General features: G+C 41.9%; 1 protein-coding gene across 1 annotated transcript; it reads right to left on the bottom strand.

The window, feature by feature from the left end:
- Positions 1 to 405: 405 nt before the first annotated feature.
- LOC117511496 (microphthalmia-associated transcription factor-like) lies at positions 406 to 4,769 on the bottom strand. The gene is made up of 5 exons (XM_034171513.1): positions 4,619 to 4,769; positions 4,199 to 4,291; positions 4,042 to 4,098; positions 3,022 to 3,102; positions 406 to 410 (listed from the first exon to the last, which is right to left on the bottom strand). Exons 1-5 carry the CDS (start codon positions 4,767 to 4,769, stop codon positions 406 to 408), a joined length of 387 nt encoding a protein of 128 aa, XP_034027404.1.
- Between the last annotated feature and the right edge of the window lie 13,970 nt (positions 4,770 to 18,739).

Here is an 18,739-nt window from a genome sequence, read left to right as displayed (position 1 = left end):
ATCAAAATAGCTGTCAGTCTGTTGTGCATTTTTCAGACGCTGGCCTATTTTAGTTTTATCAACTTTATCAGGACTCGCACAAGTTAAAGCTCTGGAATTAATTATTTATAATCTGGTATATGATATTTTAAAAGACAGCGTTAACTGGAGTGAGATGTGCCCTTTAAGCTATGCAACAGGGTGTCAAAGTTCAATGGATCTCATTTGGTCTTCAAAGTTAAACTTCAAATCCTCTTATACTGTACAACTGACAGATCAATACCAACATCTGTTTTAAAGTTCAGAAAATAACCATGATGCCCTTGTGTCCTTGTGTAGGTTATTTTTCTACACCGTACCCATTGAGATCCAAGCACATCTTCCTGCAAGGCTGCAGTGCTTCAATTGCCTTAAAAGTAGAAGGTTTCATCCTGATGGTCACAAACGTCTTCAGCAGCAGACATGGTTATTGGTGTGCTGACATCCTGAGGATTTTTTTTTTTTTAATGTTTGCAAACAGGTCTGAGATGATGTCAAATATGAGAACAGGCTGGGTGGCAGAATCCACAGTTGTTCACACCAGCCATGGCAACCACCGACTTGTGAACTGGGGCATTATCTTGAAAAAACAAGACCCCTTTCTTGGGCAGTTGATAGCTTTCCCTTAGCTGCATCAGCAAACTGGTATTGTACTCTTGGTTTATGGTTTGGTGTTTTTAAAAGCAGTCCATGAACACAATGACCTTTGCTTCCCAGTAAACTGAGGCCTTCCACCTTCCCTGCAAAGAAAACAACCTTTGTTTTATGAGGAAGGTAGGAGGATGTGTGTGTCTCCAGGACTCATCCTGGGTTAAGAAACTAAATTAGATTCTTTTGGCTTCTGTTCTGTGCAGGGTCATCCAGCAGGGTTAGCTTGTTGATTTGACACATTTTACGTCAGATACCCTTCCTGATGCACAAGGAGATACTGAAAGATTAATTTGGACAGATCTGCTTAAAAGTACTCCCAAATTGTCCCTTGGCCTGATGAACATGGTGTAATTTTTAATTGTAGGCCTAAAGATCTGGCACCTACACCCACCAAGCAAAACCACCATCCCTACAGTGAAACATTGCATCACTGTAGGGATGGTGCCTAGTTTCCTCCAAACATGAACTTTTTGGCATTCCAGCCAAAGAGTTCATGTTTGTCTCCTCAGGCCAGAGAATTTTGTTTCTCATGGTCCGAGAGTCCTTCGGGTGTGTTCTGGCAAACTCCAGGTGGCTTCTAAGGAGTGGCTTCCGTCTGGCCACTCTACCATACAAGCCTGATTGGTGCATTGCTGCAGACATAGTTGTCCTTCTGAAAGGTTCTCCTCTCTCCACAGAGGAATGCTGAAGCTCTGACAGAGTGACCATCGGGTTCTTGGTCACCTCCCTGACTAAGGTCCTTCTCCCCGATTGCTCAGTTTAGACGGGCGGCTAGCTCTAAGAAGAGTCCTTGTGGATCTGAACTTCTTCCCTTTACAGATGATGGAAGTCACTCTGCTCACTGGGACCTTCAAAGCAGCAGAAATGTTTCTGTATCCTTCCCCAGATTTGTTCCTCAAGACAATCCTGTCTCGGAGGCCTACAGACAATTCCTTTGACTTCATGCTTGGTTTGTGCTCTGACATGCACTGTCAACTGTGGGACCGTATATGTAGACAGGTGTGTGCCTTTCCAAATTATGTCCAATCAACTGAATTTACCCCAGGTGGACTCCAGTTAAGGGCAGCATGCTGGCTTAGTGGTTAGCACTGTTGTTTCACAGCAAGAAGATTGTGGGATTGATTTCTGTGTGGAGTTTGCATGCAGGTTAGGACATTGGAAACTTACACTCAACAAAAATATAAACGCAACACTTTTGGTTTTGCTCCCATTTTGTATGAGATGAACTCAAAGATCTAAAACTTTTTCCACATACACTATATCACCATTTCCCTCAAATATTGTTCACAAACCAGTCTAAATCTGTGATAATGAGCACTTCTCCTTTGCTGAGATAATCCATCCAACCTCACAGGTGTGCCATATCAAGATGCTGATTAGACACCATGATTAGTGCACAGGTGTGCCTTAGACTGCCCACATTAAAAGGCCACTCTGAAAGGTGCAGTTTTATCACACAGCACAATGCCACAGATGTCGCAAGATTTCAGGGAGCGTGCAATTGGCATGCTGACAGCAGGAATGTCAACCAGCAACTTCGCACAGCCATTGAAGAGGAGTGGACCAACATTCCATAGGGCACAGTTGACAACCTGATCAACTCTATGCGAAGGAGATGTGTTGCACTGCATGAGGCAAATGGTGGTCACACCAGATACTGACTGGTATCCCCCCCCCCCAATAAAACAAAACTGCACCTTTCAGAGTGGCCTTTTATTGTGGACAGTCTAAGGCACACCTGTGCACTAATCATGGTGTCTAATCAGCATCTTGATATGGCACACCTGTGAGGTGGGATGGATTATCTCAGCAAAGGAGAAGTGCTCACTATCACAGATTTAGACTGGTTTGTGAACAATATTTGAGGGAAATGGTGATATTGTGTATGTGGAAAAAGTTTTAGATCTTTGAGTTCATCTCATACAAAATGGGAGCAAAACCAAAAGTGTTGCGTTTATATTTTTGTTGAGTGTGTATATATATATATATATATATATATATATATATATATATATATATATATATATATATATATATATATATATCAACAGGAAATGCTTTTGTGTTTTTATATGTATTCAGCTGGGCATTCTTTAAAGGTTGGTTTTTTTTTATTTATTATTATTATTATTGTTATTTTATAAAACAAAGTCTTTCATTGTGATAGTGGAAGTCTGTTGGTAATCTTTACACAAGTAAATGTAATATTTTCCAGGCCTCTCCAGTCGATATGAATGTAGAGCCAAATAACTAACTCAATAGATGTATTGGTGAGCCATGTTTTGGATATAAATAAAATAAGCAAAAATTCAAACAGGAATTTGTAAAAGAAAAAAGTATGAATTAACTCACGGGTCATTCGACTTAATTGGGGAATTAAGGTCCCCAATTCTTTGATTCGATCGTTGATGTTAAACCGTCGTCTTCTCTCAACTACACAAGAAAAACAGGAGAGAAATATATTACATAAAACTAGAAGCACTCAGAGAGTGCAAACCTCCGCCAAGGCCATGGGGTCACTGACGCCATAACACATACACGCTGTGGAATCATTGAACCTAAAAAAGTCTAACAATGATGTTTGCTCAGTAGTAAAAAAAAGTTTCATCTGCTGTGACTGGATAGCATGTATCCTTAGCGCTTGGCATCACAGTTTATTGCAACTTGCACCTTTCCCAGAAGCTGCTGTCATCTGAGCACTGATATTGATATTGCATGTGCTTACAGACAAAAAAAAAAAAAAATAAGAGACAAAATTCAATTTATTATTCAACTAAACTGCAAATATATGAATTTTTTAACATTTCTGAAACACTTGTCTAAACAAGGCCATAGGGTCACTGTTGTCATTTCCAACTACTCCACAAAATTTCTATAAACAGAAATAAATTTAAGAAATATTACAATTTGAAAACAAATGCACCCGAACGTGATGACAGCTGCAACTGCTTAATGCTAACTTTTAACATTGAAAATGCCATAGACATGCTAACGCGTTAGCATCGGGATCCGGATGGTGATCGGGATCACCACTAAAATTGAATCACTTGTTCCTATTGTCATTTCCAACCACTCCACAAAATTTCATCAAAATCCATTCAAAGCCTTTTGAGTTATCCTGCTGACAAACAGACAGACAGACAAACAAACAAACGCGACCGAAAACATAAAAACTAACTGTCTTGGACAAAATGGACCAGCATCAAAGTTTATAATGATTTCTTTGTTTCGTTTTTCATCAATTATTGCAATAAACTGAAATCACAGCAAGTGACAATTGTATGGATTATTTATTAATTTTACAATTAATAATATCACAAATAACCACGTCTGCATTTCAGAAGCACCTCTAATTAAGAAGTTCACACTCACTCAAATTGTGGTTATCCTTCTTCTGTCTTTCCTTTGCCAGAGCTCTCACTTCAGCCTCTGGAAAAAGACATCTGAGTGAGCAACAACTTTACAGGAACAAAGGAAAATTACAAGAACAGCTAATTTTGAGATTTTGAATGGAAATAAGCAGACGTACCCACTGGGAAGCCTTCAGGCCGTTGATAGTTGTCAAATTTGCCACAGGATCCAGATTTATCCAGCATGTGCATGATGGCTGGTGATTGTGAGACTGTGTGATAAAAAAAAGAATGGTTTCAATATCACAATGTCCAGAATGCACACACACACACTCATTAACTTGTTCAGATAATAAGCAGCAGTGTCGACGACACGCAGTCACACAGAAACTTTACAAGCAATTAGACCAATTACAAAAGAGCCGATCAAGGCCGCCCGTACCCAAAAGGCCTGGAGAGTAAAACCTCTTTCAGTACAGTGTTGGATGCAGTAGTGTAATTTCAAAGTTTTGAAACCAGCAGCTAGGCCAGTGACAATGTGTGTCAGTGCATGTTGGCGTGGGGTCTGCGGCAGTGGGTGGCGTGGCTGTGGCGCTCACCGGAGTATTCCCTTTTGATGTTGGACAGGTTGGCGGGGCAGGAGTTGCTGATGGGCAGACCTTGCTGGGGCATTCCCTGATTACCGTACATGTCCATGGGGTTAGCAGGGACAAGAATCTGCAGAGAACACACCACTGTACCCTCACACATCATCACTACAGGCCAAACGACTACACCGCACTGGCAGGATTGTAACACAAAGGATTGGAATAAATACAAAAACACAAAATAAATGTGTTATATTTCCCGTGTGCCAGTTCATATGTGTCATATCAATCCAGCTCTTTCAATGACATGATATTTTGTGTTCCTTTGTACAACCCCAATTCCAATGAAGTTGGGACGTTGTGTAAAATGTAAATAAAAACAGAATACAATGATCTGCAAATCCTCTTCAACCTATATTCAGTTGAATACACCACAAAGACAAGATATTTAATGTTCAAACTGATAAACTTGAGCAAATATTTGCTCATTTTGAAATGGATTCCTGCAACATGTTTCAAAAAAGCTGGGACAGTGGTATGTTTACCACTGTGTTACATCACCATTCCTTCTTAAGCATTTGGGAACTGAGGACATTAATTGTTGAAGCTTTGTAGATGGAATTCTTTCCCATTCTTGCTTGATGTACGACTTCAGTTGTTCAACAGTCCGGGGTGTCCATTGTACAATTCTGCGCTTCATAATGTGTCACACATTTTCAATAGATGGCAGGTCTGGACTGCAGGCAGGCCAGTCTAGTACCCGCACTCTTTTACTAAGAAGCCACGCTGCTGTAACACGTGCAGAATGTGACTTGGCATTGTCTTGCTGAAATAAGCAGGGACGTCCCTGAAAAAGACCTTGCTTGGATGACAGCTTGTGTTGCTCCAAAACCTAGATGTACCTTTCAGCATTGATGGTGCCATCACAGATGTGTAAGTTGCCCATGCCATGAACACTAACACACCCCTATACCATCACAGATGCTGGCTTTTGAACTTTGCACTGGTAACAATCTGGATGGTCTTTTTCCTTTTTTTGTCCGGAGGACACAACGTTCATGATTTCCAAAAACAATTTGAAATGTGGACTCATCAGACCACAGCACACTTTTCCACTTTATGTCTGTCCATTTCAAATGAGCTCAGGCCCAGAGAAGGCAGCGGCGTTTCTGGATGTTGTTGATGTATGGCTTTCGCTTTGCATGGTAGAGTTTTAACTTGCACTTGTAGATGTAGCGACAAACTGTGTTCACTGACAATGGTTTTCTGAAGTGTTCCTGAGCCCACGCGGTAAGATCCTTTACACAATGATGTCATTTTTTAATGCTGTGCCGCCTGAGGGATCAAAGGTCACGGGCATTCAATGTTGGTTTTAGGCCTTGCCGCTTACATGTAGAAATTTCTCCAGATTCTCTGAATTTTCTGATTATATTATGGACTGTAGATGATGGAATCCCTAAATTCCTTGCAATTGAATTTTGAGAAACATTGCTCTTAAACTGCTGGACTAGTTTTTCATGCAGTTGTTGACAAAGTGGTGATCCTCATCTTTGCTTGTGAACGGCTGAGCCTTTTGGGGATGCTCTTTTTATACCCAATCATGACACTCACAATTCATGTCACAAAGCTTGTTGAGTGTTGTTAGAAGGAAAGATGATGTAACACAGTGGTAAACATACCACCGTCCCAGCTTTTTTGAAACGTGTTGCAGGCATCCATTTCAAAATTAGCAAATATTTGCACAAAACAATAAAGTTTATCAGTTTGAACATTAAATATCTTGTCATTGTGGTGCATTCAATCGAATATATGTTGAAGGGGATTTGCAAATCATTGCATTCTGTTTTTATTTACATTTTACACAATGTCCCAACTTCACTGGAATTAGGGTTGTATCTATGTCTATGTTGCAGAACAAAATAAAGGACAAATTACATAAAACTACTGGATTAGTGAGTGTCTATGCACCTTGACACTTGCATGAGTTTGATCCATACACTGCTGTGCAATTCATCTTGCCAATGCGACCCGTTTTGTCCCACTGGATGCTGTGCTTTGTCCCATTTGATGCCACATTATATAAAATAGTCAATTCATAGCCAGTGATGCATTTGCTCTCATAACTTGGCCGATGAAACCATCTGTCATCGCTCCCAGGATCACAGAGAAGTTACAGCTTCTCTTGTGCACATCGTGCAGTGGAGAATGCATTTGGAATTGTCTTAAAGGTGATTATTGATAATATATATATTGTGATGGATTAGTAAAACAGTTTCATTCCTTCTTATGAGGTAGATACATCTATAATAAACATAATTTTACAGATAGAGTAACATCTCTTTGTAATTGTTCAGATGCGCTGCTGCAATGAGACACGTTGACAAGCAGTGACAGTGTTTTTGAATAGGTTGGGCAATGTTCACGACTAGTACACAAAAAGAATGCGTGCCAGGTTTTGAACATTTGAAAGTTTTCTTTGCTTACTGGCTCACAGCCGCGCACAGTTCATGTGCAGTTTACACGGGTTAACAACCAGTTTACTCAATGGCATGTCAGATTGCGTGCCAGTGAGGAAATTAAATTCTTGCAAGTGTTAAGGTGCCTTATTTTGTCATCTAGACTAAATCATGAGTGAAGGTGACAAATTTGTGTTATGTTTACAAATTTACGGAAATTATAAACAACCTCATCTTGACAACACAGATAATAGTGAGTAATATATATATATATATATATATAATATATACACTCAACAAAAATATAAACGCAACACTTTTGGTTTTGCTCCCATTTTGTACGAGATGAACTCAAAGATCTAAAACTTTTTCCACATACACAATATCACCATTTCCCTCAAATATTGTTCACAAACCAGTCTAAATCTGTGATAGTCAATCAATCAATCAATCAATTTTATTTATATAGCGCCAAATCACAACAAACAGTTGCCCCAAGGCGCTTTATATTATAAGGCAAGGCCATACAATAATTACGTAAAAACCCCAACGGTCAAAACGACCCCCTGTGAGCAAGCACTTGGTGACAGTGGGAAGGAAAAACTCCTTTTTAACAGGAAGAAACCTCCAGCAGAACCAGGCTCAGGGAGGGGCAGTCTTCTGCTGGGACTGGTTGGGGCTGAGGGAGAGAACCAGGAAAAAGACATGCTGTGGTGGGGAGCAGAGATCAATCACTAATGATTAAATGCAGAGTGGTGCATACAGAGCAAAAAGAGAAAGAAACACTCAGTGCATCATGGGAACCCCCCAGCAGTCTAAGTCTATAGCAGCATAACTAAGGGATGGTTCAGGGTCACCTGATCCAGCCCTAACTATAAGCTTTAGCAAAAAGGAAAGTTTTAAGCCTAATCTTAAAAGTAGAGAGGGTGTCTGTCTCCCTGATCCGAATTGGGAGCTGGTTCCACAGGAGAGGAGCCTGAAAGCTGAAGGCTCTGCCTCCCATTCTACTCTTACAAACCCTAGGAACTACAAGTAAGCCTGCAGTCTGAGAGCGAAGCGCTCTATTGGGGTGATATGGTACTATGAGGTCCCTAAGATAAGATGGGACCTGATTATTCAAAACCTTATAAGTAAGAAGAAGAATTTTAAATTCTATTCTAGAATTAACAGGAAGCCAAAGAAGAGAGGCCAATATGGGTGAGATATGCTCTCTCCTTCTAGTCCCCGTTAGTACTCTAGCTGCAGCATTTTGAATTAACTGAAGGCTTTTCAGGGAACTTTTAGGACAACCTGATAATAATGAATTACAATAGTCCAGCCTAGAGGAAATAAATGCATGAATTAGTTTTTCAGCATCACTCTGAGACAAGACCTTTCTGATTTTAGAGATATTGCGTAAATGCAAAAAAGCAGTCCTACATATTTGTTTAATATGGGCTTTGAATGACATATCCTGATCAAAAATGACTCCAATATTTCTCACAGTATTACTAGAGGTCAGGGTAATGCCATCCAGAGTAAGGATCTGGTTAGACACCATGTTTCTAAGATTTGTGGGGCCAAGTACAATAACTTCAGTTTTATCTGAGTTTAAAAGCAGGAAATTAGAGGTCATCCATGTCTTTATGTCTGTAAGACAATCCTGCAGTTTAGCTAATTGGTGTGTGTCCTCTGGCTTCATGGACAGATAAAGCTGGGTATCATCTGCGTAACAATGAAAATTTAAGCAATGCTGTCTAATAATACTGCCTAAGGGAAGCATGTAAAAAGTGAATAAAATTGGTCCTAGCACAGAACCTTGTGGAACTCCATAATTAACCTTAGTCTGTGAGAAGATTCCCCATTTACATGAACAAATTGTAATCTATTAGATAAATATGATTCAAACCACCGCAGCGCAGTGCCTTTAATACCTATGGCATGCTCTAATCTCTGTAATAAAATTTTATGGTCAACAGTATCAAAAGCAGCACTGAGGTCTAACAGAACAAGCACAGAGATGAGTCCACTGTCTGAGGCCATAAGAAGATCATTTGTAACCTTCACTAATGCTGTTTCTGCACTATGATGAATTCTAAAACCTGACTGAAACTCTTCAAATAGACCATTCCTCTGCAGATGATCAGTTAGCTGTTTTACAACTACCCTTTCAAGAATTTTTGAGAGAAAAGGAAGGTTGGAGATTGGCCTATAATTAGCTAAGATAGCTGGGTCAAGTGATGGCTTTTTAAGTAATGGTTTAATTACTGCCACCTTAAAAGCCTGTGGTACATAGCCAACTAATAAAGATAGATTGATCATATTTAAGATCGAAGCATTAAATAATGGTAGGGCTTCCTTGAGCAGCCTGGTAGGAATGGGGTCTAATAGACATGTTGATGGTTTGGATGAAGTAACTAATGAAAATAACTCAGACAGAACAATCTGAGAGAAAGAGTCAATCAATCAATCAATCAATTTTTTTTATATAGCGCCAAATCACAACAAACAGTTGCCCCAAGGCGCTTTATATTGTAAGGCAAGGCCATACAATAATTATGTAAAACCCCAACGGTCAAAACGACCCCCTGTGAGCAAGCACTTGGCTACAGTGGGAAGGAAAAACTCCCTTTTAACAGGAAGAAACCTCCAGCAGAACCAGGCTCAGGGAGGGGCAGTCTTCTGCTGGGACTGGTTGGGGCTGAGGGAGAGAACCAGGAAAAAGACATGCTGTGGAGGGGAGCAGAGATCGATCACTAATGATTAAATGCAGAGTGGTGCATACAGAGCAAAAAGAGAAGGAAACAGTGCATCATGGGAACCCCCCAGCAGTCTACGTCTATAGCAGCATAACTAAGGGATGGTTCAGGGTCACCTGATCCAGTCCTAACTATAAGCTTTAGCAAAAAGGAAAGTTTTAAACCTAATCTTAAAAGTAGAGAGGGTGTCTGTCTCCCTGATCTGAATTGGGAGCTGGTTCCACAGGAGAGGAGCCTGAAAGCTGAAGGCTCTGCCTCCCATTCTACTCTTACAAACCCTAGGAACTACAAGTAAGCCTGCAGTCTGAGAGCGAAGCGCTCTATTGGGGTGATATGGTACTACGAGGTCCCTAAGATAAGATGGGACCTGATTATTCAAAACCTTATAAGTAAGAAGAAGATTTTTTTCTAACCAAATACCGGCATCACTGAAAGCAGCCAAAGATAACGATACGTCTTTGGGATGGTTATGAGTAATTTTTTCTCTAATAGTTAAAATTTTATTAGCAAAAAAAAGTCATGAAGTCATTACTAGTTAAAGTTAAAAGAATACTCGGCTCAATAGAGCTCTGACTCTTTGTCAGCCTGGCTACAGTGCTGAAAAGAAACATGGGGTTGTTCTTATTTTCTTCAATTAGTGATGAGTAGTAAGATGTCCTAGCTTTACGGAGGGCTTTTATAGAGCAACAGACTCTTTTTCCAGGCTAAGTGAAGATCTTCTAAATTAGTGAGACACCATTTCCTCTCCAACGTACGGGTTATCTGCTTTAAGCTGCGAGTTTGTGAGTTATACCACGGAGTCAGGCACTTCTGATTTAAAGCTCTCTTTTTCAGAGGAGCTACAGCATCCAAAGTTGTCTTCAATGAGGATGTAAAACTATTGACGAGATACTCTATCACACTTACAGAGTTTAGGTAGCTACTCTGCACTGTGTTGGTATATGGCATTAGAGAACATAAAGAAGGAATCATATCCTTAAACCTAGTTACAGCGCTTTCTGAAAGACTTCTAGTGTAATGAAACTTATTCCCCACTGCTGGGTAGTCCATCAGAGTAAATGTAAATGTTATTAAGAAATGATCAGACAGAAGGGAGTTTTCAGGGAATACTGTTAAGTCTTCAATTTCCATACCATAAGTCAGAACAAGATCTAAGATATGATTAAAGTGGTGGGTGGACTCATTTACATTTTGAGCAAAGCCAATTGAGTTTAATAATAGATTAAATGCAGTGTTGAGGCTGTCATTCTCAGCATCTGTGTTGATGTTAAAATCGCCCAATATAATTATCTTATCTGAGCTAAGCACTAAGTCAGACAAAAGGTCTGAAAATTCACAGAGAAACTCACAGTAACGACCAGGAGGATGATAGATAACAACAAATAAAACTGGTTTTTGGGACTTTCAATTTGGATGGACAAGACTAAGAGTCAAGCTTTCAAATGAATTAAAGCTCTGTCTGGGTTTTTGATTAATTAATAAGCTGGAATGGAAGATTGCTGCTAATCCTCCGCCTCGGCCCGTGCTACGAGCATTCTGGCAGTTAGTGTGACTCGGGGGTGTTGACTCATTTAAACTAACATATTCATCCTGCTGTAACCAGGTTTCTGTAAGACAGAATAAATCAATATGTTGATCAATTATTATATCATTTACTAACAGGGACTTAGAAGAGAGAGACCTAATGTTTAATAGACCACATTTAACTGTTTTAGTCTGTGGTGCAGTTGAAGGTGCTATATTATTTTTTCTTTTTGAATTTTTATGCTTAAATAGATTTTTGCTGGTTATTGGTGGTCTGGGAGCAGGCACCGTCTCTACGGGGATGGGGTAATGAGGGGATGGCAGGGGGAGAGAAGCTGCAGAGAGGTGTGTAAGACTACAACTCTGCTTCCTGGTCCCAACCCTGGATAGTCACGGTTTGGAGGATTTAAGAAAATTGGCCAGATTTCTAGAAATGAGAGCTGCTCCATCCAAAGTGGGATGGATGCCGTCTCTCCTAACAAGACCAGGTTTTCCCCAGAAACTTTGCCAATTATCTATGAAGCCCACCTCATTTTTTGGACACCACTCAGACAGCCAGCAATTCAAGAAGAACATGCGGCTAAACATGTCACTCCCGGTCCGATTGGGGAGGTGCCCAGAGAAAACTACAGAGTCCGACATTGTTTTTGCAAAGTTACACACCGATTCAATGTTAATTTTAGTGAGCTCCGATTGGCGTAACCGGGTGTCATTACTGCCGACGTGAATTACAATCTTACCAAATTTACACTTAGCCTTAGCCAGCAGTTTCAAATTTCCTTCAATGTCGCCTGCTCTGGCCCCCGGAAGACAATTGACTATGGTTGCTGGTGTCGCTAACTTCACATTTCTCAAAACAGAGTCGCCAATAACCAGAGTCTGATCCTCGGCGGGTGTGTCGTTGAGTGGGGAAAAACGGTTAGAAATGTGAATGGATTGGCGGTGTACATGGGGCTTCTGTTTAGGGCTACGCTTCCTCCTCACAGTTACCCAGTCAGCCTGCTTTCCCGGCTGCTCGGGATCTGCCAGAGGGAAACTAACAGCGTCTAAGCTACCTTGGTCCGCACCGACTACAGGGGCCTGGCTAGCTATAGAATTTTCCATGGTGCGGAGCCGAGTCTCCAATTCGCCCAGCCTGGCCTCCAAAGCTACGAATAAGCTACACTTATTACAAGTACCATTACTGCTAAAGGAGGCCGAGGAATAACTAAACATTTCACACCCAGAGCAGAAAAGTGCGGGAGAGACAGGAGAAGCCGCCATGCTAAACCGGCTAAGAGCTAGTAGCTGCGCTAAGCTAGCGGATTCCTAAAAACACACAAAGTGAATAATGTGTAAATAATTTAGAGGTGATTCAGCAGAGGGAGTGCTTTAGTTAAGGCACGTGAAGATTACACTGTGAAACAAATCGTTATCTAGGTAACTAGATCAATCTAACTGCGCAAATTAACAGCTAACAGATACAGCAAAACACCGCTGTGCTCTGGAACAGGAAGTGATACAATACCGCAGTGAGAGCCAACCACCAGTAGAGGCAAGCAAGAGCCCTATAGTGAGCACTAGTGATAGTGAGCACTTCTCCTTTGCTGAGATAATCCATCCCACCTCACAGGTGTGCCATATCAAGATGCTGATTAGACACCATGATTAGTGCACAGGTGTGCCTTAGACTGTCCACAATAAAAGACCACTCTGAAAGGTGCAGTTTTGTTTTATTGGGGGGGGGGGGGATACCAGTCAGTATCTGGTGTGACCACCATTTGCCTCATGCAGTGCAACACATCTCCTTCGCATAGAGTTGATCAGGTTGTCAATTGTAACCTGTGGAATGTTGGTCCACTCCTCTTCAATGGCTGTGCGAAGTTGCTGGATATTGGCAGGAACTGGTACACGCTGTCGTATACGCCGGTCCAGAGCATCCCAAACATGCTCAATGGGTGACATGTCCGGTGAGTATGCCGGCCATGCAAGAACTGGGACATTTTCAACTTCCAAGAATTGTGTACAGATCCTTGCAACATGGGGCCGTGCATTATCCTGCTGCAACATGAGGTGATGTTCTTGGATGTATGGCACAACAATGGGCCTCAGGATCTCGTCATGGTATCTCTGTGCATTCAAAATGCCATCAATAAAATGCACCTGTGTTTTTCATCCATAACAGACGCCTGCCCATACCATAACCCCACCGCCACCATGGGCCACTCGATCCACAACAATGACATCAGAAAACTGCTCACCCACACGACACTACACACGCTGTCTGCCATCTGCCCTGGACAGTGTGAACTGGGATTCATCCGTGAAGAGAACACCTCTCCAACATGCCAAACGCCAGCGAATGTGAGCATTTGCCCACTAAAGTCGGTTATGACGACGAACTGGAGTCAGGTCGAGACCCCGATGAGGACGACGAGCATGCAGATGAGCTTCCCTGAGACGGTTTCTGACAGTTTGTGCAGAAATTCTTTAGTTATGCAAACCGATTGTTTCAGCAGCTGTCCGAGTGGCTGGTCTCAGACGATCTTGGAGGTGAACATGCTGGATGTGGAGGTCCTGGGCTGGTGTGGTTACACGTGGTCTGCGGTTGTGAGGCTGGTTGGATGTACTGCCAAATTCTCTGAAACGCCTTTGGAGACGGCTTATGGTAGAGAAATGAAGATTCAATACACGAGCAACAGCTCTGGTTGACATTCCTGCTGTCAGCATGCCAATTGCACGCTCCCTCAAATCTTGCGACATCTGTGGCATTGTGCTGTGTGATAAAACTGCACCTTTCAGAGTGGCCTTTTATTGTGGGCAGTCTAAGGCACACCTGTGCACTAATCATGGTGTCTAATCAGCATCTTGATATGGCACACCTGTGAGGTGGGATGGATTATCTCAGCAAAGGAGAAGTGCTCACTATCACAGATTTAGACTGGTTTGTGAACAATATTTGAGGGAAATGGTGATATTGTGTATGTGGAAAAAGTTTTAGATCTTTGAGTTCATCTCATACAAAATTGGAGCAAAACCAAAAGTGTTGCGTTTATATTTTTGTTGAGTGTAGTTGTCCATAGGTGTGTAAATGTGTTTGTCTGTCTACTACATGTGTGGACCTGCGACAGATTGGCGTTCTGTCCACCACACGCCCTGACTGCTGGGATAGGCTCCAGCTCTCCCCGTGACCCTTGGAGTCATCAGGTATAGAAAATGGATGGATAGACTCCAACATCTCAAGGATGATCAGTGGAAACAGGATGCACCTGAGCTCAATTTTGAGCTTCATGGCAAAGGCTGTGAATACTTACGTACATGTGATTTCTTTTTCCACATAACAAAATGTGAAAAAAGTGAAGCGCTGTGAATACTTGCACTGTACGTCAAGTTCTTTCAGCACATGCCCTAACGTATAAATTTTAAAGAGCAGGATGGAACACTTAGTGACAACAGCAAAGAAAACAGTACGGGTTTAAGCATGGATTTCTTGGTGACTGAAATACGGACATTATGAAGGACTGATGGTTGAATTGAAAAAGAATGGTCTGAGGGTGAAGAAGTCAACTGGTTATAGGGCCTTTTGGTATCGGGCACCTTTTCTGTGGAACAGTTTGCCAACTGTGAGAAGCAGAGGTGGGACGAAGTCACCATCAAGTCACTCTCAAGTCATGAATCAGCAAGTCCCAAGTCAAGTCTCAAGTCATAATGACCACCAATTGTTTGCAAGCTGACTTGAGACTTGACTTGGGACTTGTAGATTGATGACTTGAGAATGACTTGATGGTGACTTTGTCCCACCTCTGGTGAGAAGACTCATTTAATCTAGATTGTTTTTATTTTCTTATAACTGACACTGAATTTGTGGTTTGATTTGGATTTTTACCCCGTTTGACTTGTATTTTATTGAATTTTATTGTTGTACCAATTTGTTGTAACAAATCTCATGTATTTTGCATTTCTTTCTTTTGACGTTTTATGTTGTTGTGTTTGCCAGAATGGATGGTCGCCAAACCGAGTTGGATCAGCTCTTTGGGACCCTGCTCTTGAGATGACCTGTATTGTGATTTGAGATGATACAAATAAATTGAATTGAACTGATGAATAGTAAAAAAAAAAAAAAAGTGAGTTTTGCAGACACTGCAAGCTGGGTTTATTCTCTCGTCTTGATATTTGAAATTTTCTTCTTCTTTTGCTTTTAAGTGGAACTTGTAACAAACAAATGTTTCTACTTGTTTCTGTCGATGTTATGCAATTTCTTTGCAGAAAGAGACTGTCAGTGAAAGCATTCATTCTCCTGCGGTTAAATGAATGACATCATCATCGCTTAGTCGACCATGACTCCACTTTTATGACATAACTCTCCACTTTAAAAAGTTGAATTCCTCCAACAACTACTTCATTGTGAACCTATCAGCCTTTGAGTTAGTGACAGAAAGAGTTAGAATTTATTTTAAAGGTTTGACATTGTTGCTTGTTGGATATACAACTTGCAAACAAATACTTGTATATTGATTCACTCAATGTGTGTTCTTTTGTCCAGTCAGTGGAGTGGATACCCAGATTTCAGCACTTGAGAAGCTGACTGAGGAACTGGAGTGTCTGGGTTTGTGCAGTGAAAGTATTGAACTTGTAGAGACATTCCGTTATCTCAGCAGTGACATATATGATGTCTCTGGATCATGTACCTTTCAGATCGAGAGATAACCAGGAAGAACTTAAGGAGAAATGAGGTCTTTGATATGTGTGTTTGATGATGCCGATACCTTTGCAGGAGAACAAAGGTCCAAGCCTTTTGGGGCCTGGTTTGTCCTGTTTTATTGTGTGGTTTGTTTTGCCACTCATTGAACTGACAGGTTGAGACAAGGGTCTGTTTTAAAGTTAGGATAAACTACTTTTGTGGCCCTTTTTGGGTTATTTTTCAATAGTATCCTTCCACCCAGGAAGAACTTACAGATCCATAAGGTCAATTTGGACAGAGGTGTTTGGCAATGCCACTATCTTTGCAGGAAAAAGATGTGTTCCAAGTTTCTTGGGTCCTGGTTGTTCCTGCCTTATTATGTGGTTGTGAGACCTGGATGCTAATCATTAACCTAAAGTCCCGTTTCCACTGAGCGGTCCGGGTGGGTATGGCATGCTATTTTGTGCATTTCCACATCCAGATTTAGGAATGTTACCAAAATAACTGACACACACCATACCGCTTCTTCTGCATCCATTGGCTGGAGTCCCAAAATTATGGACTGGTTACAAAAGGGAGGTGCTAACCTGCTGCTGTGCATCGATTTGTTCAGCAGCTAAAGTGAAAGCTGCAGTCCTCATGCAAACAGTTCAGACTGTTTCGAATATTAAAACCATTTACACATGGAGTAAATATCAAGTCATCATTTCAGTCGGATTCATCATCACAGCCTGATGAAAACTTATCCACATAAAGCATCCTTATTTCGGAAAATGATGTCTGGAAATATTTTAGTCCCTTGTCGTGGCTGAATAAACTTAGTGTTTTAAAACAAGTCCCTCTGTGTTTGTCTGCTCTGGGTGCGTTTCTCAGCCTGAACCAGCGGACACCAGCACTTTGTGCCTCAACAAGAACATTAACTTATTTTAAAAAACAGAAAGAGTCACATGGCCTCATTCATTCACATCAGTGTTTACCACAGCCATCAGTCGATTCTTCACCATTCTGCATGCAATGAAAATAAATCTCATGATCCACCAAGACAAAAATAAAATAAAATTAAAAAAATCTTAAATTACTCTATGTGGACTCTGTGTGATGGGAGCGAAGCCGCGCAACAGCGTACATATTCTCGATGACATGCGTGTCCACATCTACATGTTCCGCCTACCAAAGGCAAGCCAACCCAGACTTAATCATTCCGACTGGTACCATACCATGTCATACCCACCTGGACTGCTCAGTGGAGGCGGGGTGAAACGTGGTGACTGAATGTCTTTGGTGCTAGTGTAACAGAGGCCACCAGGTGTCGCTGTGCATATGTAGTTAGTAAACCTCACTTCCAACAGCTCAAAAGATTTCTCTAGTCACAAGGCCAGAGCCCTGGGTTTCAGCCTTCTGGTTAGAGAGTCCGACTCCCATGGCGAGGATCGTGAGTTTGCGTCCCAAGGGGAGCAAATGGGCAGAGTCATAACAACACAATGCAGAGTGCAGCCTCTACAGTGGTGCCGTGACCCGGATGGGAGTGAGTTTAGCGGCATGAGTGTAATGGAGGCCAGCAGTTGTAGCTGTGTAGATGTAGTTAGTAAACCTCACTCCCAACAGCTCAAAAGGATTCTTTGGTCACAAGGCCAGAGCCCTGGGTTTTAGCCTTCTGGTTAGAGAGTCAGACTCCCATGCCGAGGATTGTGAGTTTGCATCCCAAGGGGAGCGAATGGGCGGAGTCATAACAACACAATGCACAGTGCAGCCTCTACAGTGGTGCAGTGACCCGGAAAGGAGTGAGTTTAGGGGGTGAGTGTAACAGTGGCCAGCAGTTGTCGCTGTGCATATGTAGTTTTAGTAAACCTCACTCCCAACAGCTCAAAAGGATTCTCTGGTCACAAGGCCAAAGCCCAGGGTTTTAGCCTTCTGATTAGAGAGTCCGACTCCCATGCCGAGAACCGTGAATTTGCGTCCCGAGGGGAGCGAATGAGTGGAGTCATAACAACACAACGCAGAGTGCAGCCGGTACACTAGGTCTCTGGAGGATCCTTGGGTACCACCGGAATAACTATGTGTCAAAGGAACAAGGAGACTAACATGGGAGACGAAGATGAGGAGTATCACTTGCAGTGTGAGGGAATATCAGGTAAGAAATTTGGGACATAAGTGTTCAGTGTTGAGGACCCCAGCAATTGGAGAAGGCCAAGGTGACGGCCACATACAACCTGGCTGCAGCAGATAGATGGTTATATTTGACTTTTTTTTTCATCTTACTTCTTGTACTTGGGCAACACGTTGGATTAGTGGTTAGCACTGTTGCCTCACAGTGAGAAGGTCATGGGTTCAATTCCCACCTGTGGCCTTTCTGTGTGGAGTTTGCATGTTCTCCCCGTGTTTCCTCCAGGTGCTCCGGTTTCCTCCCACATCCAAAGACATGCGGGTTAGGTGGATTGGAATCTTTAAATTGTCCATAGGTGTGCAAGTGGGGGTGAATGTGTTTGTCTGTTTGTGGCCCTGCGACAGACTGGTGTCCTATCCTGGGTGTACCCCACCTCGCGCTCTATGACTGCTGGGATAGGCTCCAGCCCCCCGTGACCCTTGATTGGACTAAGCGGTTGAAGATGAGTGTGTGTGTATACTTGTAGTTGGGGGATTTTTTTTTTATCTTGATCCCAGGTGGTGCACGCTCCAAGCCTTTGAAAACCAACCTCATATAACAAAAACCATCTACAAACACTCTCACAAATAAAGACAGGCATGCTGAGGGTTT

This window comes from Thalassophryne amazonica, chromosome 6, assembly GCF_902500255.1.
Source record: "Thalassophryne amazonica chromosome 6, fThaAma1.1, whole genome shotgun sequence".
Taxonomy (NCBI): domain Eukaryota; kingdom Metazoa; phylum Chordata; class Actinopteri; order Batrachoidiformes; family Batrachoididae; genus Thalassophryne; species Thalassophryne amazonica.
Note: the sequence above shows the minus strand (reverse complement) of the source record. Positions and strands in the feature narration are given on the sequence as shown.